Source organism: Notechis scutatus, chromosome 5 (assembly GCF_049901735.1).
Source record: "Notechis scutatus isolate UNSWTSFEM ecotype Mainland chromosome 5, rNotScu1.2, whole genome shotgun sequence".
Classification (NCBI taxonomy): Eukaryota; Metazoa; Chordata; class Lepidosauria; order Squamata; family Elapidae; genus Notechis; species Notechis scutatus.
The window spans coordinates 101,577,586-101,603,160 of NC_142013.1; the positions used below are offsets into that span (position 1 = coordinate 101,577,586).

A 25,575-nucleotide genomic window follows, 5' to 3' on the forward strand; every position below is an offset into this window, starting at 1 on the left:
GCCATTCACATTATGGCTATAAAGCACTATAAAGTGATATATAAGTCTAAGTGCTATCGCTATTCTATCCCTCCTTTGCAATCCTTTTTTTAATCATTCTATTCCACCATTTCTTTGATATTGATATAACTCTTGTCCCACAGCGGGTTATCAAGATGGCCATGGCGGGTTGGCTGCAGCGAATTGTCATAGACCCTTCTTGAAGTGGGACTTATCATTGGTCCCTCTCTTCTACAGTCTTTTTTCCCCTGTTACGTTGGTTCCAAAATATCCCCAAACTTTTAGAGATTTTCAATTCACGGAGGGAGGTAAAACAGTTGGGATTGATTGTACCTTGATTGAATGCCATCATATATATTTTATTTTTAAAAAGGCACTTTTGAGTGTCAAAAAGGATCATTCTAGCTAACTAAAATAGTGCAGAGTCTATGATTTTAATAAGACTCTGTGGGATGCAGTTTTATAATCAAACACAAGATCAAAAGAATTGTGAAAACTAGGCTCCCAGACTTAATGGAGCATTAAATGTATTTTCCCCTCAAAAGGTCAAAAGCTTTTGAAATTAAAGCTCCCAAACGAGTTTACTGTATATTACAAAATTTAAAGAAAAAAGTTTGAAAAAAACTTTGGGGTAGTAAAAAATATATGAAAAAATTACTTTGTGTTCTAATTCTGATTTGATCCTATATAAATTGTATTAAGAGTATATCTATGATGGAGGTGTGAAAAGTTGTTTTTCGCACAGCTTTTAGCATACATCTGTTTATTAGGATAACAATTCACTCTTTTAAAACTTTTCAGTTTAATTCAAAATTATTCAGCTTAGAAATCCAATTACTTTTGTGCATATGTGCCAAATAGCCTTTCCCCCCCCTAAACCAAATTGTTGATATGAATCATTTAAGGGTTGATTTTCATGCCTGCAGTATGGTTTAAGTTTCTCTATAATTGTATGATTAGATAATATATTTTTTTTGCCAGAAACATACGACACAGATGGCTACAATCCTGAAGCCCCAAGTATAACCAGCACTTCCAGACCCATGTATAGACACAGAGTCCATGCCCAAAGACCAAATTTGATAGGACTGACCTCAGGTGATATGGACCTGCCACCAAGAGGTAACATGAAAAATTTCTTGCTTTAAAATGTAAATGGGTAGTATCACGTGATTCTAGAAGGCCTTATGTTTATTCTATTCACCAAGGCTTGTACCTCCTCTCAAATGCTCACCATTTTACTAATTGGGAAATGTGGTAGGAACTGAAGTTGCAAGGATCATTTCTAGTGGTGCCATCCTCATCATAATTGCATTTTTCCCAGTCAACTAAGCATGTGCTTGCAAGACTTAAAAAAGTTAATGGGAAAGTAATAAACCATTTACCCTGTACTCTCTATTGAAACTCCACACCTTTAATCAACTGGTGTTGGAAGCTCCTAATCAGATGAACAGTGGGGGAAAGGATAGAATAGGATACCTGATGGAAGCTGGTTGTTAAGTGAATCTGGCTTCCCCATTGACTTTGCTTCTCAGAAGATTGAAAAAAGCATCACATGACCTTGGGACACAGCAGTGGTCATAAGTATGAACCAGCTGCTAAGCATCTGAAGTTTGATCACATGGCCATGTTTCAAAGGTCCAACTGAAAAATGGTCACAAGTCACTTTTTTCAGTGCCATTGTAACTTTGAACGTTCACTAAATGAACTGTTAAAAATCAAGGACTGTCTGTACTTCTTTATGAGATGCCCTTTTCCCAAAGAAATCCCTCTCAGGCTTCAGGTCACACACAAGTCATCTGATAAATATCTACAGCTGAACAGAAATTACATTTTCTAAGCAGTGTAGGCTGTACTTCCCCTCTAGGGTTACTTGCATTTCCTTTTGAAGCATGTGGTTTTAGTGTATCTTGGACCAACACTGAATCAAAGGGACCTGGATGTAAAGAAGTCCTGCATTTAATATGCTGTGAAAATATAGTAAGTCGGTTGACAGTAATCAGGAGAGAAAATTCTACTATAAAATGCACAAACACCCTTTAAAAATTAATCAGTGTATTCTTTTCTTCCTCCAGAAAAACCTCCCAATAAAAGCAGTATGAGGATTGTAGTGGATTCAGAGTCCCGGAAGAGAACTATCGGCGCAGGCGATGGACTTGCAGCAAAGAAGAATTGGTTTGACAAGTAAGCAGTTGTTTGCTCTATTGACAGCAAAGTCAACAGAGTAATGAAGAACCAGCTGTCTTGGCCTCTGCTGCTCAAAAGACCCCCTCCTCTTAATCCCCCTCCCCCCCCCCACATTTTGACTTTAAAAGTGGAATTTAGGTTCAGTACAGAAATATTGTCTACACTTGATTTAAAGTTTGAAAGTCAAAAAAAAAAAAAGTGAAAATAGCAGCTGCAACAACTTAAAGTCTATGTTTTTGTATGTGTTTCTAATATCATGTATTCATGTAAAATAGCAGGGCTTTACAACCATTATCTTGAGTTTTTTGTTTTTGTTTTTGATGGATACTTGTGGACACTGTAGATGCAGATCAAATAAACAACACTTTGAATTATTTTTATATGGGCCCTGTAATACTCAACATTTGTATATCTATATTAAAAGAAAATCACATTATCATATAAGTTCACTTGAGTAATACAGGTGTTTCTGTTGCATGAAAACATGTCCAAATACTGCTTTCCAAATTAAGAACAGTTTTAATAGAATAACAGACTTGGAAGGGACCTTGGAGGTCATCTACTCCAACCCTCTGCTCAAACAGAAGACCAGTACTATTCCGGACAATTGATTAATTGTTCTAACTGTCAGAAAATTTCTCCTTAGTTCTAGGTTGGTTGTCTCCTTGATTAATTTCCATCCAGTTTTAATATACATGTCAACAACTTCCTCATTCCAAACTGAATTAATCTTAGTTTATTCAATTTGCAATATACATTAATATACTATAAGATTAAATCTTTAGCAAGATATTTAAACTAGCACTGTAGAGGTTTCTGTAGAGGAAAACATGGGAATCTAAAGGAATGTTACTCATTTATGATCGTTATATTATATAGGCATATATGATAGAGGCTGGCATGTGATGATGAATTGATCTTTGCTTTTCCCTATTTGGATAGTTGCCGATAATGATATACTGACGCTTTTCTTGTTCCACAATCGTGTTTAAAATAGATGCTTCCTGGAATTGAGTTTCAGATTATTTATCATTTAATTCCACGTTTTAACTATTCTCTTGTGAATTGATTTCTATTAGTAACTTTAAGCATTTGAATTTTTTTTTCCAGACAAAATTTTAATAGAACAAATAGTCCGGCTTTCCAGAAGAAGATGCAATTTGGGAATGAAAACACAAAACTTGAACTGAGGAGAATTCCTACAGAGCTTAATAATATCAGCAAACTAAATGAACACTTCAGCAAATTTGGAAATTTAGTGAATTTGCAGGTAGGCGATAGTGTGGCTGGCTGGAGAATTCTGGGAGTTGAAGTCCTCCCATTTTCAAATGTCCCAGGTTGAGAAATAGTGCTGTAAACCTTTTGACCATATTGTTAAAATAATATATTGGAAATTCTTTACTAGTTGAATCATGGATCATGACAGTGTATTTTTTCTAATACTTAAAGTCATGAAAATTTAGCATGGATATATCTTCTGTTTAAATAGAGAGTTTTAATCAGAAGTTAAATATTGGAACAGAATTAAATCTTTTGCAGTTACCCTGAGGCAAGAATAAGCAACATTGTTTCCTCCAGATATTTTGGCCTAATTATTCCACATTTCTTTGCAATTGTCCCTGCTGATAGGGCCTGATGGGAATTTGAATTCTAAACATTTGAAAGGAATTGGATTGCCTATCTCTGTATTTGTAAAGTGGCACAATACTAGTTCCTTTCTTCTCAAATAATCTATACACATAGTCCTCAATTTACAACAGTTCATTGAGTGCCCGTTTGAAGCTCCAAAGACACTGAAATAAGTGACTTATGGCTGCTTTCACATTTACAATTATTGTAGCATCTCCATGGTCGCAAGATCAACATTCAAATGCTTGACAACTGGCATGTATTTATGACAGTTGCAATGTCCCAAGGACATGTGATCCCTTTTTATGACCTTCTGAAAAGCAAAGTCAATCGGGAAGCCAGATTCACTTAACAACCGTGTCACTAACCTGACAACTGCAGTGATTTACTTAACTGTGAATTTTAGGCTCAGTTGAGGTGGTAGGTAAAGGACTAGCTGTATTACAATTTACTGTACTGCAATTTAAAAAAATAAAGGTTCATTTGGCAGGCCTTCTCCTAAATATTTGTGTAATGGGATATTTGGTTCATTTGTACCCTGTTAAAAGTCTATGATTTGGGATTGCACATTTTCTTTCTTTCTTTTTTTTGGTGGGGAGGGTGGTGGTTAAAAATTGCAAGAAAATTTGATTTGTTTGTGCCAAAAACATACTCAGTAAAATGCCCAGAAATGTACATTTTGAATAACTACATTCTTCTCCACTTCCTGACTAGAAATTACAAATTAGACCAGGTTGCTTATGAGATTTCTAATAAAGTCTGCTTGAACTCCCAGGTGGCTTAATAATGTTCTGAATATTCTCTGTATGACATTCCTAAACAGTCTTGTGCTTTTTTGAGAAGACTCTGCATTTCTCTACATTGTGTTTGCTTTTCCTTCAAAAATCATAGGTTGCCTACCAGGGAGATCCAGAAGGTGCCCTCATCCAGTTTGCTACCCACGAGGAAGCTAAAAAAGCAATATCAAGTACAGAAGCCGTCTTAAATAATCGATTTATCAAAGTCTATTGGCATAGAGAAGGCAGTACTCCCCCAATTACAACTTCAGTTCCGAAGGTAAAGAATAAAATTTGATTAATTTGGATAGCTCTTTTAAGCTAAGTACCTACTTTAGCATGGTTTTCAAGAAGTTTGAACCTTGGATTTTCCAAATCAATACTAAGAATTTTTTTTATTTGAATAAGAATTTTGCTTATGAATATAGATCAGTTAAATATTTTATTTCATGTATTTGAATTTTTTACTATAAGAAAATGAGTCATTTGGAGCTAATACAGCATTTTAGTACCTGATTGTTCTTGTAAGATATTCTTAGCCCTTCCTAGTTTCATTTAAATAATAATGTTGTGCATAATGCAGAGTTCTCCCAGTCTTATAATGAAAATGTCTCTGCTATTCATTAAAACATCCCCCTCTGTTATATATAAGCCTGAAAAAAAATAGGATTGCTTTATTTAATGAATGTTACAAAGATATTTCATGAGGTTCAACCATCTCTGTGGAACACATATTTAAGCATGCATGGCTCTAAAAATACTATTTTTAAACTTTGAGTATGTTTTTGTGATAACCTGAAACACTCATCTGATCCCTTTCTGAAGTATTATATAGACCCATATAATTATTTATTGGAAAGATAATCTGAGGATATTCTTACAATCGCACAAAAATTGTTAACATAAACAGGAAAGATTAAAGAACACTTATTCTTAAATTGTTGTTTTTAGATTTAAATAATTGAGTAGTTTCAGGACTATGGCCTTATAAAACTTACTGAAAATATAATTATGCCAAAATAGCATTCAGATTAGAGAGCATCACGAAAAAAGGAATAATGGTAAAATGTCTAGAAGCCAGTCATACTCCCGAGTTGAAATATTTATGAACTATTATGAAGATTTTTATTTCTTTTTAAGGTAATACAGCCTTTAGTCCAGCAACCCATTTTACCAGTTGTGAAGCAGTCAGTCAAGGAACGATTAGGTCCAGTGCCTGCCAGTAACATTGAACCAATTGAAGCACAGAGTGCCAGTGCGGAAACCGTTCAGGTGAATGTGACTCTTAATTTCCCTTTTAACTTTCTTAGTCTGCAAAACCAAACTGTAGTTTCTTCTCTGTTAGAAGCACCTATTCAGTGTAAATGGGAAACGGAACTTTTTAAAAACGATTGAAATGAGTTTTATGTTTAATTCCCACGTTTAGTAAAGTGGCACATTTGAATTGATAAGGCCGCCTTACAGATTCATTACAGTTCTTTCTAATGAATAGCCAAAAATGTTTAAAGGGATTAATCTTGTTGTCTCTGAAGAATTAAAGTGTTTTAATACTCAAGTCAGTTTTTATTTATTTATCTTTGAAAATTCCCCATTGGGGAAAAAAAGGGTATAATGGCTCACAAGCTCATTGAAATATTAATTAAAGCAACTTCATTAGTAAAACAAATGTTATATGAATTTGTGGTAGGGGAAGGCCAGTCTAGAAAGTTGGGTATGTAAGCAAAACGTAAAACATTTCAGTCTGGGATGTGGCATATCATAAGTGGAGGACTACCTGTATTGCCAAACTCTTGTAGATGACACATTTCCAAAACTTTGCTTTTGAGCAGCCATCGTGAGATTTAATGAATCAATGCTTTTTGCTCTTCTTTTTTTTTTTTTACACGGCAAATGGAAATGGTATATCTAAATAGGCCCTGTCCCATTATTTATTGCACTGTATGCTCACTAGTTTTTAAATCAGCTTGCAGTTTGATTTGTTTCCAAGTTTGGTATTTGATCCAGCAGAAAGTTGTACATTTTGAAGTTATGCCCCCAAATCCTGTAGTTGAAGGGAATGGGCGTTTTGCAAAACCCTTCTACAATCTTCTATTTATCTTGGTGGAATTGGTTGGGTTTTCGATAGCTACCTTAAAAGTGAGACAAAATGTACTTAAAAACATGTATTACAAACATTAAACAGATCCTTTTTCCCTTCACCTAGAATGTAACCAAACTGTCTGTAAAGGATAGACTTGGGTTTGTGCCTAAACCACCTACTCCAACTACAGAAAAGGTAAGGAAACTATAATACTCAGCAAACCGTCACCTAATTAATCAGAGTCAGCTTCAAAACAGATGTTCAGGTGTTATAAATGCAAAGTAATTGTCAGCTTCTTTAAAACCATAACAGCTCTGACACGACAGCAGTTGAAATGCTACTAACCATGCTCGTCTTGACATCATCAGTGAAACCTAAATTGTTGCTGTTTCGGCATGGATTTGCATGCCGAGGTGGTGTTTAACAAAACTAGTTTAAATTTGGTGCAGCATCTGTTAGTGCAGAGGAAATGAAATTGCTTGACATTAGAAAATGACTTTGGTGTAGTGAAGCTAGCAGCAGGAAATTGCTGTGGTATGCTGTCACATTCCTAAAGCTCTTGGCAAGAGCACCTTTTTGGATTAACGTTTTAATAAACCTCTGTCAGCATCGCTGCTAGGAAGAGATTATGGGAGTTCTAGCTCAAAGCACCCAGATGATGTCTGCTAAGCTGTTATATTTTGCTTTAATGGTTCCGGCTCTTTGCTTGGCATCCGTGGTTATGTGACTTTCAGTATTAGGATGATACTCATACGCATTACAGTTTTATTTTACCTAATGGAATTTGCATATTGGATAATAGAGGAGGTAGATACTGAATAGTGTGGGTATATAGTTATAAACTACAAATTAAAAGCTTGCTGCCTTTTATTTGTGAGTTTAGATGCTTTTGACTTGATGAGTCCAATACTCATATAGTGATACATGATAATTTAAGTTGGATAATATGTCCATAGGCTTTAGGGAAAAAAGAAGCAGGTAAGAGAGAATTAGCACAGGAAAAATAAACCAGAGACTAATCAAAACAGACATTTAAGGCCTTTCTTGAAACTGATTATTTTGAAAACTTCTTTAACAGCCACAATTCATAATTTCAATACGCCCTTCTAATGTACAAAATTCATTAGCTCTTTCTTACAGTTCCTTCCATATATTATAATATGGAAGGAGCTATAAGAAAAAATAATCAGATATCCAATTATGTACATTTGATTGATAAATAAGACAACTCCCTTTCTTAAATTTCCATTTTTTGTACGTTGAGGAAACCAGGAGTTTTTCTGATTCTATGAAAATCATATCTTGACTCAACAGCACTCTGTAACTGCTGCTTTTACAAGTTTTAAAATTATACTTTAGCTTTCAGTTAAATTGCCTTTAACTCCCAGTCTTACTGTTTTTGAATTCAAAATAGTAATTAGTAATTATAATAAACATGTTTATTATATTATTATTTTATTAATAAACCTTTGACCTCTCAGTGTTTGTTGAGACCATGGTTTTTCCTTATAAGAGGGCAGATCTTATTTGTATTAACATGGAAGACTTCTAGGAAACTGGTAGACTGTAAGATAGAATGATCTCAAATATCATAGAAGATGGTAAAAGCAATCTTTTGTATTTTATTGCTAAGAAAACACTTCGATGAGTCTAGGTAACATGCCTTTGATGTGAGAGTTTCTATTTCATTAGGTACTAATTAAATATTTTTCTACTACAGGTATTGTCAACTTCTACCGGCTTGACAAAAACAGTATACAATCCAGCTGCTTTGAAGGCAGCTCAGAAAATTTTGCCTGTTGTTAATACTGCCCTGTTAGATTCCAGTGAAGCACAGAAGAAAAAACAGGTACATTTAATGTGATTGTGGGTAAAGGACATTTTCCTTGTTGAAGCATATTGTTTATAATCTTCTAACTATGATTAGGAAATTGGGAGCATTCAAAGACTACTTTCTTCCTATGAATTTCTGTTTATATAAATATATGCTTATTTCAAATATATTTATGTGAAACTATATATGTATGTGCATTTGTGTGGTCTCCCAATCGTAGCTTACAATCATGATTACAAATAATTTACAAACTCTGGTTTCAGTTATCACATAGAATAAAAATCCTGGTGTTATTTGCTGTTTGTTTTTCCTCATGGACTACTTATCTTGAAAAATCCAATATATTAGAAGTGACATTTGTTTTGCTATATTTCAAGATTAATTTTAGCTATTCAATGATACATAATTGAACAATAATATTTATATATTTTCTAGATCCCAAACAATGGGAAATACAATAAAACACTGAGATATAAGATATATATTTGAGATATAGGAAGATATTAAATGCTATTACAATTCCACAATTCCCCCAAAGGTGCCTTTTTCAAGAGACAACTGGACTTTCTGGTTTTATTATTATTATTTAGTGTATAATGAGAACACAACAGAAGAAAAGTAAACACATACACAATCCATGTAATTACATATAAAACCTCCATATAGCAGTGGCCTCATAACTGTATGTCCAATCCAGGCGTGGCTTTGTGCAGCTCTTCTAGGGAAACAGAGAAGGGACATGGTGGCCAATCTTTCCACAAATTCCACAATGATATTACCATGATGGCAATCCCATGTTGAAGAATACATGTTTGAATTATGGACAGTTCTTTTCTTTTGCTAGATTTTTAGGGGTTCTTCAAATCTCAATTTAATTATAGACCCTTACAATAATAGGACTTGAATATAGATGATTTTGTTCAAGTTTCCTCCAATGATGCCTTTAAATTACTGAGTTTCTGCATATAAGTTGAACAAATATTCCATACATTGACCAGAAGAGAATGTCTAGCCACGAATACCCTCTTCAGATACGTGATTGTTAGATAATTATGTGTTATTAGTGAAAATATAATATGGTTTGGGCTTTTTTCTATATATAATGATTCTTTTAAATTAAAAAAAAATGAATTAAAATTTTATCTCTGTGTGTACAGGTGTACGTGTGTATGTATATACCTGCCTGTACATACAAAGTTGGAAGCATTTTAGCTATTGTGGTATTAGCAAAGGTATTGAGATGCTTCCTGGAATTTTTATATTTTTAGGAGGCATTAAGACTTCAGCAAGATGTGAGGAAGAAAAAACAAGAGATCCTGGAAAAACATATTGAAACACAAAAGGTAATAGAATGATAACAGTAAAATATATAAAATATAAGGGTAGATTTATGTCATTAAAAAATTGAATTGTAAAAGCAGTTAAATGGAAATCAGAACAAAGAAAGAGAATCAATCCCCATTTAGCAACTGCAATTGGGATGGTAACTCAGTCATCAAACAAAGCAGTTACTAAGTGAAAAGTCATATGACTGCAACTGTGCTTACTATTTTATTTCAGCTTTGCTTTGCTTTACAGTGTCAAACGGATACAGCCCCAAGCCACTGGGTGAGCCCAAACAATCTGGAAAGTTTCTGGAACTTGACTCAAAAGGAACCAGGGCAAAAGGGCAAATCTTACAGCCCTTTTCCCTCACTCTCCCGCCCTTTGGAATGCTCATCCCAACGCTGCGATTATTAGCAAGAAAAATTGATGTTTATAGTTAACATTTATTGGAGAGGAAGGGATTACAAGAGAGTAAGCAGGCATACAATGGAAAATACAGGTCTAAATACATTAGGGCCAACTCTTTGCCTAGCAAGTTGGTAGCTACAAACCACTAACTGCCAAGAAGGCAAAAAAGCCATCAATATAAAATTGATTAGAATCTTGTCAGTGTCAGGCAGCAGCACAGCTGGATGGGTCTAATAGCTAATTAAAGTCCTAGAACTGAATTTTTTAACTTGCACTTAGCACTTTTTAGGGACACATATTGTGTTGCAAGGAAAAGCAGCACAGAGCTAGTTTATTTAGGCAATCTTTCCTGCCTGTGAGGGGGAAAGAAAGAAAAATATGTCAGACACAGGAAAACGTGTACTGAGTGTATTGACAAATACATGAGAGAAAGATGCCACAAGGGAATAAGTTTCAAAGTTAATTTTTCATTTCTCATAACTGAGCAATCATTGATGAGGCAATTGCTAAAGGACTATCTATATTCATATTCAGTAAGGTGCCATATATATTTTTGCAATACGAGTAAGACATTAGCAAAGATAAGTTTAGAAGAATTTTAGTTTCATTTTGTTTCTTGTGGATGAATTTTTCAAACAAATATTTTTGAGAAAGTAAGCCAATAACATAGATCTTGGTAGTAAATTGACTTTTTCTGTCTTTTTATATTGTTGAGAGGTATGAATTTTTAAAAATTGAAACATATAATTGGATCCAGGATTTCGCTGTGAAAAGCGTAGAGCACATTAGTATTAGAATGAATATTTTTATATATTTTATGTGTGGGGAAACTACTCGTAAAAAATTCCTGTAACTAACACGATAATTCCACTAGATGCTGATTTCAAAACTGGAGAAAAATAAAAATATGAAGTTAGAAGACAAAGCTGAAATCATGAAAACTCTGGAGGCATTAACCAACAGTATCACCAAGTTAAAGGATGAATTGAAAGGAGTTTCCTCAACAAGCACTCCGGTAAAAAGCATGAAAACAAGGACACAGGTATACAGATTTTTAAATTTTATTTTTTAATGTAGCCTTTATTATTTATCCAGCCTTTATTATTTTTACAAATACTCAAGGTGGTGAGCATACCTCCATTCTTCTATTTTCCTCACCACAACAACAACCTTGTGAGGCGGGTTGGGCTGAGAGAGAGTGCCCAAAGTCACTCAGCTGACTTTCACAGCTAAGACGGGACTTGAACTTATGGTCCCTTGCTTTCTATCCTGGCGTCTTAATCACTAAACCCGTGATGGCGAACATATGGCACACGTGCCACAGGTGGCACGCAGAACCATTTGTGCCAGCATGCAAGCCGCAAGCAAACTTACCTCACTGTGCATGTACACGCCTCCCAGCTGATTTTCAGCCCATTTTGAGGCCTTTTTCGGCCTCCCAGAGGCTTGAGGAAAGCTTCTGTAGCCTTTGTAGGATGAAAAATAGGCCCGTTTCGTCACTTCCTGTATTTCCGGAAGTGGTGAAACAGGCCCATTTTTCGGCCTGCAAAGGCTGCAGAAGCTTTTCTCGTGCCTCTGGAGGCTGAAAAAGGCCTCAAACGGGCCAAAAATCAACTGGGAGGCGCAGTACAGGTAAGGGGGCAGCAGCGTGGGGGGTTGCGTGAGCATGCGCAGGAGGTGTGGGGGTGCGCCTTCTGGGTGCTGGCACGCGAGCGCACGTACAATTTTTGGCACGGGAGCCCAAAAAGGTTAGTCACCACTGTGCTAGACCACACTGGCTCCCATTTTGTTCTTTTCAGATCTCTCTAAACTCTTGTTATTTAATTAGTTTTGTTTTCAACATCCACGACTGTATGTATATTTTTATAAGTGTTTACAATTCATTCTTGCCTTTGGGAGAACAATGGAAAAAATATCCCCTCTTCTTTCAACACAAATTTTTGAGCCGAAAATTAACTCCAGACAAATTATTTGGTTGCTTAGCAGTCTGAAGTAATATTGCTAAGCAAGCAAATAGTTTGTATGAAGTTAATTTTCAGTATAGAATCATAATTCAGAATCTGGAAAAATAAAAGTAATTCATTTAAAACTGATTAAAAACCAAATTATGGCTAGTGTTCTGCTAATGTGTGTAACCTCTGTTGGAGACTTCTTTTTCTACCCAGCATCCTTGTTATATCGCGTGGAATCCTAGTTATTTCCTCCGGTATTTGTATGTGAGTTAGAAAATGCAAACCAAATTGCTTCCATAACTTTTTAGATGCAGAAAGAACTATTGGATACAGAGTTGGACTTATATAAGAAAATGCAGGCTGGAGAAGAAGTTACTGAATTAAGGAGAAAATATACAGAACTGCAGCTTGAAGTAAGTATATTTCACCATTGCTGGTTAACATTGCAGATGTTTCACTTCTTGTCTACATAACGCAAGAATTGTTTTAAACAGAAATCAGCTTAAACTTTCTTTAATGGAGGTCTTAGACTTACATATTACTGTTCACTTGTCTTTTAACAATTTTGTCTTTAACCTAAGTCGCTATCAACAGCAGGCATTTTTACAATGTACCCATAGATGGTGCTATTGGTGTTCAGAAGTATTGAAGTGCCCCTAACCTATTTCCCAGGTCTTTACGATTCACTGCCCCTTTTTCTTACTAGAAATATATATAAACAGAAACAGTTCTTTGTTAAATGTAGCTTGATGTGGGTCCTGCTGTTCTATGAAGGGAATCTTAAGTGACAAATAACAGCACAATTTGGTATTTCTTTCATTAATTCTGTAAGCCATCCATTATGCAGCAGACAAGTGTTAAAAAATTACCACAGAGAGAGACATACCTTTGCAGTTCATTCAGTTGAATTTTGGCTCAGTCTGTGACACGTATATTTGGGCACGCATATTGTGAATATATTTGCTTTAGTTTCACTTTCTTCTAAGAAAATATTATCAAGGAATTAAACTATTAATGACAAAGTATGTGGTTAGATTTGAACCCTCTTTTTCCTTCAGTGTGGCATAATTAGCATTCCCTCCCCTAATTTTTCTCACATCAAGAGACCTCTGGGAAAGTTCATCTGAGAGTAAGAGTGCCCTAAAGTCACCCAGTGAACAGAGTCAAGCCAGCTACAATTCAAAGACGATAATGCTATATGTATAATTATAAATTACATAATGCAGAGCATTGTTCTAAAGTTGAAAATGCAGACAGAGTATATATCTCATTTGGGTTTCTACGAACATTTTTTTAATTATCGCTAGGCAGCAAAACGAGGCATTCTTTCCTCTGGCCGTGGGAGAGGAATGCACACACGAGGTCGAGGTGCATCTCGTGGGAGAGGTAGGGGAGTTCGAGGCCGGGGTCGAGGAAGAAATCTTTCTGTTCACGCCGTGGTGGATCATCGTCCTCGAGCCCTTGAAATCTCAGCTTTTATGGAGAATGACAGGGAAGATCTCCTTCCTCATTTTGCGGTATGTACCTGTCTGATTGTCTACGGAGATTCTCGGTCATCCGGGTGTGATGGTTGTCCCAAAGGTACTTTTTCAAGAGGCAACTGGACTTGCTTGGTTTTTTCCTTTGAAGACCTTTCGCTTCTCATCCTAGAAGCTTGGACTACCTGTCTGACTGTTCTGCTAATCTTAGTACATTGTGTGATTTGTGTGTGTGTGTGTGTGTGTGTGTGTTATCTCTGACATTTTCATTGTAACTGATAAAATATTCAGGCCAAGTTAAATTTACTGAACAACTTCAGATGTTCTTTAGACAAGACAACTGTTGCCTTATTTTTCTGTAAGAGTGGAAAAAGGGCAGGACAGGATAAGAAATGGCAGGTTGTCAACATGGTTGAAGGAAAGGATGAAAATAAAGACGCGTATATCTTGGTTACTGATTTGTAATAACGGATTGGATAGGATTGGATCAGATTCATACTCATACTCCATGATATAAAGTCTGTGCCTTTGATACATACATCATGACATCATAAATCCCAGAAGTGGCACTTGCATCCTGTTTATTTGATCATTCTGATGAAAGAGTGTGTTTGGTTTTGAACCTGGTGCTTTCTGAGCTTGGTTGCTTGCTTTCAGAAATTTCATTACCCAGATAGGGAGGGATATAATGAACATCCGATAACATTATCTTGTAAGGTGGTGGTGGTTGCTTTTTTTTTTTTTTTAAAGAAACACGTGCTTAAATTTGCCTTATATTCAGTTTCCTTTTAATACTTAACTTTTATAAAAAAAAAACACAGTTCTGCAGTTATTTTAGATTTGGGATCATTGTCAGTGCAAATTGTATCTAAATGTTTTTAGCTTAAAGTTATCAAATACGTTGCCTAGATGAGAATCTTTTTTCCTCTTAAAAGCAATATGGTGAAATTGAAGACTACCAGATAGATGATTCTTCTCTCCACGCAGTGATTACTTTTAAAACAAGAGCTGAAGCAGAAGCAGTAAGTATATTCCCCACCCTTTTCTCCCACTTCAAGTATGTTTATATTTGAAAGTAAAATGTTTTCATGTGTCCTGTCTTTGGAGCATTGCAGTCTTCCAAAATCTGATTAACTCCTATCCCTTTCAGTTTTAAGACAGTTATTAAAACTTTTCAAGAAAGTTTTGCAAAAATATCTTCTGTGTATCAACTATGGGTATTTTATACTAAGCACTGGAGGGAGGAAGGGATAGATAAAATTATGTAAAGTCTTCATTTTGGGCAGTTGCATTTGCAGCATTTGTTCTATTGAATATTATTCTAGCTTAAATCATTTAATTAAATACAACAGATCTAATAAAATAGTATTTCTGGGCAATCACCTCAGATGTTTGCATCACAATCTGAAATACCAGAAGAGAGGCACAATGAACGTTGTCTATGAATATTTCTGAATATATAATTTCTATCATTCATTTAGTTGTTTCCTGGAGCACTGGTAGTAGGAAACAACGTCTATGAAGAATATCTTCCATTTTCCTTTTATTTGAAATAAATCAAGACTCAAGAATGTTCAATATGAAACTTAATAGTTCTAAGGCAACTTATGTCAGATATTTTTGTTGCATTCTTCACCAGTTTGTGAATATTCTAAAATTAGAATATATTAAAATTTATTAATTTTAATAATGTTACTGATTTTAATATATTTAATCACTTATCTTCCAAAAATTAAAGATACTTTGGGAAAAAATTCAAGTTGGAAAGATTTGTACCCTAAAGTTGGAGCTATAAAAGCATAGCATATGATCATATGAATTTAATAATTTATTTACTAATGTCAAATCACAGTTTGCTCCAATGTTGAACATTTGCAAGTTTATTATGCCACAGATATAATCCTGTGGATAGGGAAGCCTAATTAAAAATGAAGGATAATAAACAAGTCTCTACTTGTCAATAAACTGAATTAATGCACAGTATATTTTTTGAAAATATAACTTGAAGGTGGTGAGAAAAGTAAAATCTTGCACCTGGACATGAAAAACTAGATGAATAGATAGGCAGTGCAAGAATATTGCCTGTGAGAGGTCTAGGTGCACTGGTGGACCATTGCTTAAATAATGTGTTGCAGCTGCCAACACAGTTCTGGGCTGCCTAAACAGAAGAATTGTATCAAGATAAGTGAAGTTATAGTACCACGTTATATGCCCTGGTGCACACTATAGTGCACATTGGGAATACTGTCTCCATTTCTGATCACCGTGATACAAAAAAAGACGCTGAAGCCCTAGAAAGTGTGCAGAGGAGAGCAACTAAAATTATAAGGAGTCTAGAGGCTAAATTGTATGAAGAACGGCTAAAGGAACTAGATATATTTAGCTTAACAAAGATAAGAGTATGAAGAAAGTTGATATTAGTCTTCCAATACTTAAATGGGTTGCCACAGGGAAGAGGATGTTGACTTATTCTCCATAGCACCTGAGGATAAGACAAGAAGCAATGGGCAGATGCTTGTCAGAGGGAGATCCAGCCTGGAAATAAAGAGTTTCCTGATAATGAGAACTATTAAGTAATGGAACTGTTTGTCTCTTGGAGTTGTAGATGCTCACATCCACTGGAGGTTTTCAAGAAAAGATTGGGCAACCATTTGTCCAGGACGATATGAGGACTCCTAACTTGGGAGGTTGGATTAGAAAACTTTCAAAGTTCCTTCCAACCTTAATGATTTTAGATTTCATTCTATGGAAAAACAGACTGTAGAAATTCATTTCTCAGTTAGTTTCAGCTTTGTGAGATTTCTTCGAAGGAATGGTAGTGAATATTTTACTGCCTTGAATGAAAAAAGGTTAAATTTTATGATCACATACATTTGGGTTTGGGATGATTCCCTAGTTGTGAAATGTTACATTTTTATGTTGCTGTAATTTTTTTCAGAGATTACCATGTTTTTTAAAAGCTCAAATGTCATATATACTCAGTCTTTAAAATCCCACTTTGTGATGTTGTGACAAGACCATGTACAAAAAAGTCTCCCGAGTTGCATTTTAATAGGTTTGTGGTATCTTTTAAAATTTATCATAAATTTATATGTACAGATTTAAAATTTATGCCTAGGGACTTTAATATCACACAATTCATGTTCAGATGTCATTGGACATGTAATTGTTTCCACATTTCACATTATGCTGTACTTTCAGATTCTACCATAAATCTTTTTTTGACCATGGCAGTTATTATTTCAGAATGATGCTAACACTGATTTATGCTAGTTCATGTTACTTTAATTTGGAGGTACTATTTCCAAAGCAAGCACTTAATGTATCTAATACTTGAAGGCATGAATATCCCATAGGTTTATTTTTTTTAACAATTCAGTTGGCAGACTTTTGCAGAAAATAGAATGTTTTACTGCAAGATAAATTAGATTCATGAAATTTATTTTTTATTTATTTATCAACCCATTGTGTTATCAAGATGCAATGTTTTGGATTACAGTCTTATTGACATTAATATATATCAGTATTGTGGAAAAACACAAATAAGGAAATTATTCAGTAACAGTTGGCTAAAGTCTCATACAATGTGATGCAACATTTGAGAACTTTAATTTGAAGTTCTTACATATGTATGTATGTATGTATGTATGTTATTCAGCTTTGTTCGGGTATTTTCCCACGTCATTATAGTTGTGCTTTTAAAGTTGTAGCAACATTTCGGCCGAATCTCATCTGCCATCATCAGGCTTCTGTATTGTGTTCGTCTGTGAGTCAGACTTTCACAGCCGCTTCTGTTTTAAATTTGGTGCTGGCCTACTGCTGTGCCAGAATGGTTTCTTCTTCATCCTGATTGGTTGGGAGTCTTGGTCTGTGTTTATTGGTCTTGGAGTTTGCTGTGTTCTGCTTGATTGGTGTTTCTAATATCTTCTGTTTGTTTTGTAGCTTTTTTTTTTTTTTTGTCTTGGTTGGCTGGCAACATTGTGTTTCCTGTATTGGAGGCTTTTAGTGCGGCTTGGCTCCGAGTGAATGGACGGCTATCATTTATTAGGAAGCTAGGTTTGATCTGGGTGCCTGGTTGGGGTGTTTTTGAGTTGGAGGTTTCGGGGGGGGTTCTGTTTGTGCCCAGGTGTTTGCCTGGCTAGTGGTGTGGAGATTTTTTTGTTTGTGAGTGCAGGCTTCCAAATAATTGACAGTCTGGTGGAGTCATCTCTTCTATCCATGCTTTCATGTCTTTTTTCAATCTCTATGGCTTCTCTGATAATTCTGTGGCTGGGATTTTCTAGAGTGGCTAGGGTTTTGATGCCATTGAAGTCAATGCTATGACCTGTGGCTTTCATGTGTTGGACTAGTGAGGAAGTGTGTTCCAGATTCTGCTAAAACGTTGCTACATCTTTAAAAGCACAACTATAATGACGTGGGAAAATACCCGAACAAATGTGAATACCATGCATATAAATACCCGCGAAAACTTAAGAAAACAAATATCAGACCTCTACAAGGAGGAAATAAACAGCCAGACCAAAACCTACGCGAAGCTGGAAGTTAAAAGAGCAGGAATATTATGTGGCCTCAAATTCCTACGCAGCTACAGAGACAACAATGCAACACTGACCTGCTTCAAATTAACATTTCATCACACCACAGCAGCTACTAAACATCCTGAAAAGAACTGAAATGGTTCTACTCAGGAACGAGCTCCACAGGAAGAGATTCCAACTCGATCAGTTAAACAAAGATCTCCTAACCCTACACCTGGAATTGAGCAACAAAATCCACCCTCTACTTTGGGACAAGATAAAACAAAATGACAAACTCCTGAAGAAACTAAAGAAATTAGAACATGACAAGAAAGCCCCCAACAACTCACAACAACACCTGAAACAATTAGTATACAATGTTTCCAACAGAGAACTCACCAAAACAGAAACAGATGTCCTAACCAAAGGATTCAATTATGCTATAGCACCCAAAAAAATCCCCACAGAATCCATTATATGTGGAGTGGAATCCAGCCTAACTAAATTAAATACAGATGAAGCTGATAGAATAAGACACCAAGTCTCTAACATTCTATGTACAAGCAAACCACCCAAAAACAACTTGCACAAAGAGGAACTAAAAGCCATGCAAGCCCTAAGGAATGACAGCAGCATAATCATACTTCCAGCAGATAAAGGTAATGCCACAGTAGTAATGGATAGAAAAGACTACGAAACAAAATTGACAGACCTACTCCAAGACTCCACATACAAACCCATAAACACAGACCCAACCACATATCTGGAAAAAAATAACCAAGAAGAAAATTATAACCAGCCACATGAGCAAAGAGATCCAACAGATGATCATCCCAAGAGAAAAATCTTCCAGATGCCCCAAACTATATGGCCTCCCCAAAATACACAAAAAAGGCATACCTCTCAGACCCATAGTCAGCTCCAGAGGAGCACCACTACAAAACCTAGCCAAATACCTAGCAAAGCAGCTACAGCCCCATGCTGAAGCAGCAGCTTCACATGTACAAAACTCATACCACCTCTTGGAAATGATCAAAGATCTACACATGGAACAAGAAGATCTGCTTGTAAGTTTCGACGTGGTTTCACTATTCACTCAAGTCCCGATAAAAGAAACTCTTGAAATCATCAAAAATAAATACCAACCAAACACCTCATGGAAGTAGCAGAACACTGCTTATCCAACACATATTTCATACACATAGGACAAGGATACAAGCAAATCGAAGGAGCCCCCATGGGATCACCACTGTCACCCGTCATTGCAAACCTGTTCATGGAAGAATTCGAATCCAGAGCCCTAGCCAATGCCACCCACAAACCCAAACTATGGTTAAGATACATCGATGACACATTTGTTATTTGGCCCCATGGAAAAGAAAAGCTAAACAATTTCCTAACACACTTAAACAGCACACACCCCAAAATCAAGTTCACCATGGAAACGGAAACAAACAAACAACTACCATTCCTAGATGTACTAATCTGCAAAAAAAAAAAAAATAGATGGCACACTAGGACACACTATATACCAGAAGAAAACACACACCAACCGCTACCTCAACGCCCAATCCCACCACCACCCAGCACAGATAAACTCCGTGGCCAAAACACTAATCACCAGAACCAAATGCCTGGCAGACAAGACACACATAAAGACTGAACTATGCACCCTGACTAAAGTACTGACAGCTAACGGCTTCCACAAAAGCAAAATCACTGGCCTGATCCACAAAAACACATTGAGACATAACGGAGACCTAGAAGATGAACAGACCTATGGAACAGCTGTCCTACCCTACATAAGAGGTACTACAGACAAAATCAGTAAGATACTACACAGGCATCACATCAAGACTGCCTTCAAAACAGACAGAAAAATAGCAGCCATCCTAAGAAACCCCAAAGATAAAATTGACCTGGAAAACAAAGGCATATATGAAGTCCCCTATGCATCATGCCCTGCCACATACATTGGACAGACCAATAGAAGAATAAGTACCCGCCTGGATGAACACAAAATGCAGTCAAAAAGCTGGAACACACTTCCTCACTAGTCCAACACATGAAAACCACAGGTCATAGCATCGACTTCAATGGCACCAAAACCCTAGCCACTATAGAAAACCCCAGCTACAAAATTATCAGAGAAGCCATAGAGATTGAAAAAAGACCTGAAAGCATGAATAGAAGAGATGATTCCTCCAGACTGTCAATTATTTGGAAGCCTGCACTCACAAACAAAAAAATATCCACACCACAAATCAGGCAAACACCTGGGCACAAACAGACCCCCCCCCCGATACCTCCAGCTCAAACACACCCCAACCAGGCACCCAGATCAAACCTAGCTTCCTAACAAATGATAGCAATCCATTTACTCGGAACCAAGCTGCACAAAAAGCCTCCAATACAGGAAACACAATGTTGCCAGCCAATCAAGACAAAAAAAGCCACAAAACAGACAGAAGATATTAGAAACATCAATCAAGCAGAACACAGCAAACTCCAAGACTAATAAACAAAGACCAAGACTCCCAACCAATCAGGATGAAGAAAAAACCATTCTGGCACAGCAGTAGGCCAGCACCAAATTTAAAACAGAAGCGGCTGTGAAAGTCTGACTCACAGACGAACACTATACAGAAGCCTGATGATGGCAGATGAGATTCTGCCAAAATGTTGCTACAACTTTAAAAGCACAACTATAATGACGTGGGAAAATACCCGAACAAAGCTGAATACCATATATCATACATATAAATACCCGAAAACTTAAGAAAATATGTATGTTATGTATGGTATTCAGCTTGTTCAGATTTCTCCATCATTAGTTGTGCTTTAAAGTTGTAGCAACATTTTGGCAGAATCTCATCTGCTATCATCAGGCTTCTGTTGCTACAACTTTAAAAGCACAACTACAATGACGTGGGAAAATACCCGAACAAAGCTGAATACCATACATGTAAGTACCGCATATATATATATGTGTGTGTGTGTGTGTGTGTGTGTGTGTGTGTGTGTGTGTATCATTGCAATATAAGGGAGGGTTGTAAAAATGGAAAGTACTTTCATACGCTTGATTATAAACTCTGAAATAATTCAGTGGAACATTAAGCCTATCTTGCATTTAATGAATTTCTGTAATCAGAGATGGGGGCTTATTTTATCTCTATTAAAAGATAGATATAGAAATAATAAAGTCAGTAGAAGTATGGCAAAGAACTGCATTTTGCTCTCTGGTTTTTTTTACTATTGTTTTCTTGGAACAGCATCACCCCGTGGGATATCATAGGGCTCTTGATATTCCACTTCCTTTAAAATGCCTTGCCACGTAGCATGCTAAATGCAGTCCTTTAGGCACATAGGGATATTTGTGAGCTATTCCTGCTCACAGTTCATCTGGTCCTTGGTTCTCTTCCCTTTGTGCAGTGAATTCAGTAGTTGATTATAGCAGACATATGTGTGTTTTTTTCTAAAAAATGTTTTTGCCTCTAGGCCGCTATCCACGGATCTCGATTTAAAGGGCAAGACCTGAAGTTAGCATGGAACAAGCCAGTAACAAATATGTCAGCCATGGAAACAGAAGATACTGAGCCAGATGAAGAAGAAGTAAGTGTACAAGGAGATGAAGGAGTGTGAACTTTGTTTGTTCTGGGACAGGCTACGTCTTTTCTCAATCATAAATGTTTGAAGAAGGCATACTCCGGATTAAGAGAGGTGCTCACCCTTTTTACATTTAAGAAAGCAGTATCCCTTAAAGCAGGGGTGTCCAACCTTGGCAACTTTAAGACTTGTGGACAAAGCTGGCTGAGGAATTCTGGGAGTTGAAGTCCACAAGTCTTAAAGTTGCCAAGGTTGGACACCCCTGCCTTAAAGAGAATGCTATCTTAATAACAAATGGATATTAGGAAACATATAAACATGGCATTCACAGGTAGTCCTCGACTTAAGACCACAATTTGGACTGGGGCTTCCATCGCTAAGTGATGTTGACATATAGTGTGATGTCATGTGATCATATATCTTAGTGACAGCAATCCCAGCAGTCTTAGTGGCCATTGTAACTCCCGACACATCTTTTCAGAAATGATAGATAATGGTACTAAATTGAAAGCTCTGAAATTCATAATGTTGGTATTTGTATAACGTTTTAGCATAGTTTTTTAAAATTGGGGTATGACCTTACTACTAGAATTGTACATTGTGGTGGTATGTATAGCGTTTATTGAAGTTACAACGTCACATTAATAAATCAAACCTAAATATTCTTATACTGTATATATTGGTTCCTTATGTTACAGTTTAGTTACAGTAACAAGTTGTGTGAGAATAGAATTTTTTTCTCTTCAATAAATTTATATACATAATAGATTTACAATCAAAGTTTCTTCAAGCTTTTAGCGTGATTTGATTGCAGGTTTTTACAAAAATAAAAATTTACCACCACTGCTAATAAAGTTACATATGAGTATTAAAATAATCAGATTCTAGAAATATCAGTTGGGGGGTAAATTATGAGTGCAGAATTCCACTGACTTCACCATAAATTTTATCTGAGTTGCTGTTCCATTGTCACATCATTTATTTTATTATTTATAATCTTAATCTCTGGCCTTTGTGTAAGCACCTACTAAAAGATGTATATTTCATCTTTGGGAAATTACTTTTGTAATTTTTTCTTTAAAATTGACTATTTCGAAACTAGTATTTCATATGAATTGCAGAAAATCTACATGTATTTATTTAAATATTTTTCTAAATTTTATTTTTTTGTGATAAAGGAAATTTTGGTGCATTTAACACACCATACAAGATCAGTTTTCAGACAATTCAGGTTCTTTTCTCCCTTATCTTTTCCATAGAGTGTAAATTTATTTTCACACAGATCAATCCTTGTATCTCAAATGTATAGAAAGATTATTAGGCAGTGTGACTTCCAAAGGTGTGCAACAACCTGACTGTGAGGATATAAATTGGAGATTTGTTTCCCCACATGTTTCATTCACCTTTCCATATACCACAGTTCAGTGTCCAGTTTTGGTCACCGTGATATAAAAAAGATGCTGAGACTCTAGAAAGGGAGCAGAGAAGAGCAACAAAGATGATTAGGGGACTGGAGGCTAAAACATACAAAGAACGATTGTAGCATGTCCAATGTAACGAATAGGGAGGACAAAGGGTGACATAACATTCTTCCAAAACAGAGAAGAGGGGGTCCAACCTATTCTCCAAAGCACCTGAAGGCAGGACAGATGGAAACTTATCAAGGAGAAATCAAAAAGCTAAACAGAAATTTCCTAACAGTCTGAACAATTAATCACTGGAATGGCTTGCCTCCAGAAGATACGATGTTCTATCACTTTTTAAGAGGAGATTGGACAACTATTTGTCCGGAATAGTATTGGTCTTCTGTTTGAACAGAGGGTTGGATAGAAGACCTCCAAATTCCCATCCAACTCTTATTTTGTATTCCAAAAAATATAATAGTAGTCTTAGGAATGCTATATTGCTTTTCCCTATGGATAAATACACAGGTGAGATGTCACTGAATTTATATAATTTCGTTTATATAATATATAAAGTTTCATTCTTTGGTGCATCCATGCAGAAGAAGTCTTGAAGCTTCATGTAGGTTTGTACGTATTTTTGCCCTTCTCCTTTGAGTCATGCTTTAGATACCAATTCTTCGACTGTGAAAACCTAAATAATTTGGTCATTTGGGTAAATTCAGTGATAGAAACTGAATTGTTCTTCACATTTCATTATTCTACTTACACCAGCATAACAGCTTGACAGAAATAATTGAAGCACACACCCCCCCCCCCAACACACACCAAATATTCTTTGGTGTCCAAAGATCTCTTTTCAGTTTGAATGAAATAAATGAAGGTAGTCCTTGACTCACGACCACAATTGAGCCCAAAGTTTGTGTAGCTCAGCGAGGCAGTTGTTAAATGAATTCTGTTCCATTTTACGACCTTTCTTGTCACAGTTGTTGAGTGGATCACTGTAAAGCTTGTAACACGGTTGATAATTGAATCTGGCTTCCCCATTGACTCTGCTTGTCAGAGAATCTCAGGACACTGCAACCATGATAAATAGTCAGTTGCCAAGTGTCTGAATTTTGATTGCATGGCCATGGGGATGCTGCAATACTCAATTGTTTCAGTGCCGTTGTAACTTCAAACAGTCACTTAATGAACTGTTGTAAGTTGAGGATTACCTGTACTAATGATGTTTTTTTTAAAAAAAAAAGAAAAAGAAAAATTGTGTTTGCCTATCCTTTCAAGGTGCAGATTTGCATAATCTCATATTCTAATGGATGTGTTTCTTCCAGCAGAGTCTTATTAAATATTTCTTTTAGTTTCAGGAAGAATCCTTGGTAGATGACTCATTGCTTCAAGATGATGATGAAGACGATGATGACAATGAATCTCGTTCGTGGAGAAGATGATTCGACTGATCAGAGACAGCGCTAAAGATTTAGTTACATTGCATTAACATTTCCTAAAGAACTTTTGAATATTTGTACTACAAGACAATTGGATGGAAAGAGGTGGATGATTTCAGATAAGAAACGAGCAACTGATTGATCCTGTATTTTGAGTGATTGATGTTCAGGTTGCATTTACATTTCGGTAAATGATTGCTACAGACATCGTATTAGGAACATATGCAATGTTTTTATTCTATGGAAACATTACAGAATTCTTTGGATTCTTTGTAATTTAAAAATAATTGGTCACGCATCAAAATGACCAAGCGTTGTTATAACATAGAATATTCTTTGTTTGTTTGTTTTATTCCAAGTATGGAATGAAAATTTGCATTTAAGATCTTTGTGAATGTTTTCGGAAATAATAGATAACAGTACTAAACTGAAGTCTCTAAAGTTATGTATTCATAATATTGCATAGTAGTATGCTTAGGCTTTACTATGTACTAGCCTTTTGTTGGATTTGTGACCGTATTTTACGTATGAGTTTTAACGATACAGTGTATGACTGCTTTGCATATATCACCTTAAGATGTTAAAAAAATAAAGAAATGGAATGGTCTTGGAAAAGAAAAAAGAAAAAAAAGCAATAATAATGAAATTATACCCATGGCCCATGATAATGGCAGGGAAAAAATTAAAAAGATTTAAAAAAAATTCCAAGAGACCATTCCAAGTGGCAATCCCAACCCCCCAATCGTCAAGAAAAGAGCTGAATCACTGTCATTTTTTCACTTCATAATGAATAAAACAATACAGAAAACAAGGCATTGAAGCCATATCCTCAGTTTACATATATATATATATATATTTAGTGCGCTAAAATCTTTTAAAACACACTTTAAACTGCTAAACTGGCAATCTAACGTCAGATGGAGTTCATGCATTG

General features: G+C 35.9%; 1 protein-coding gene across 1 annotated transcript in view; it reads left to right on the top strand.

Moving 5' to 3' along the window:
• The window catches only part of RBM26 (RNA binding motif protein 26), a 44,058-nt gene extending 18,574 nt beyond the window's left edge, over positions 1-25,484 (top strand). The window contains exons 9-22 of the mRNA XM_026681321.2: positions 982-1,122; positions 2,076-2,184; positions 3,298-3,457; positions 4,708-4,872; positions 5,733-5,864; positions 6,796-6,867; positions 8,393-8,521; positions 9,775-9,849; positions 11,115-11,282; positions 12,501-12,605; positions 13,500-13,709; positions 14,606-14,692; positions 21,686-21,799; positions 24,555-25,484. Of these exons, the coding sequence (XP_026537106.1) occupies positions 982-1,122; positions 2,076-2,184; positions 3,298-3,457; positions 4,708-4,872; positions 5,733-5,864; positions 6,796-6,867; positions 8,393-8,521; positions 9,775-9,849; positions 11,115-11,282; positions 12,501-12,605; positions 13,500-13,709; positions 14,606-14,692; positions 21,686-21,799; positions 24,555-24,644 (1,757 nt within the window). The 3' untranslated portion in view covers positions 24,645-25,484. The remainder of the gene's footprint in view (positions 1-981; positions 1,123-2,075; positions 2,185-3,297; positions 3,458-4,707; positions 4,873-5,732; positions 5,865-6,795; positions 6,868-8,392; positions 8,522-9,774; positions 9,850-11,114; positions 11,283-12,500; positions 12,606-13,499; positions 13,710-14,605; positions 14,693-21,685; positions 21,800-24,554) is intronic.
• The last annotated feature ends 91 nt before the right edge of the window (positions 25,485-25,575 follow it).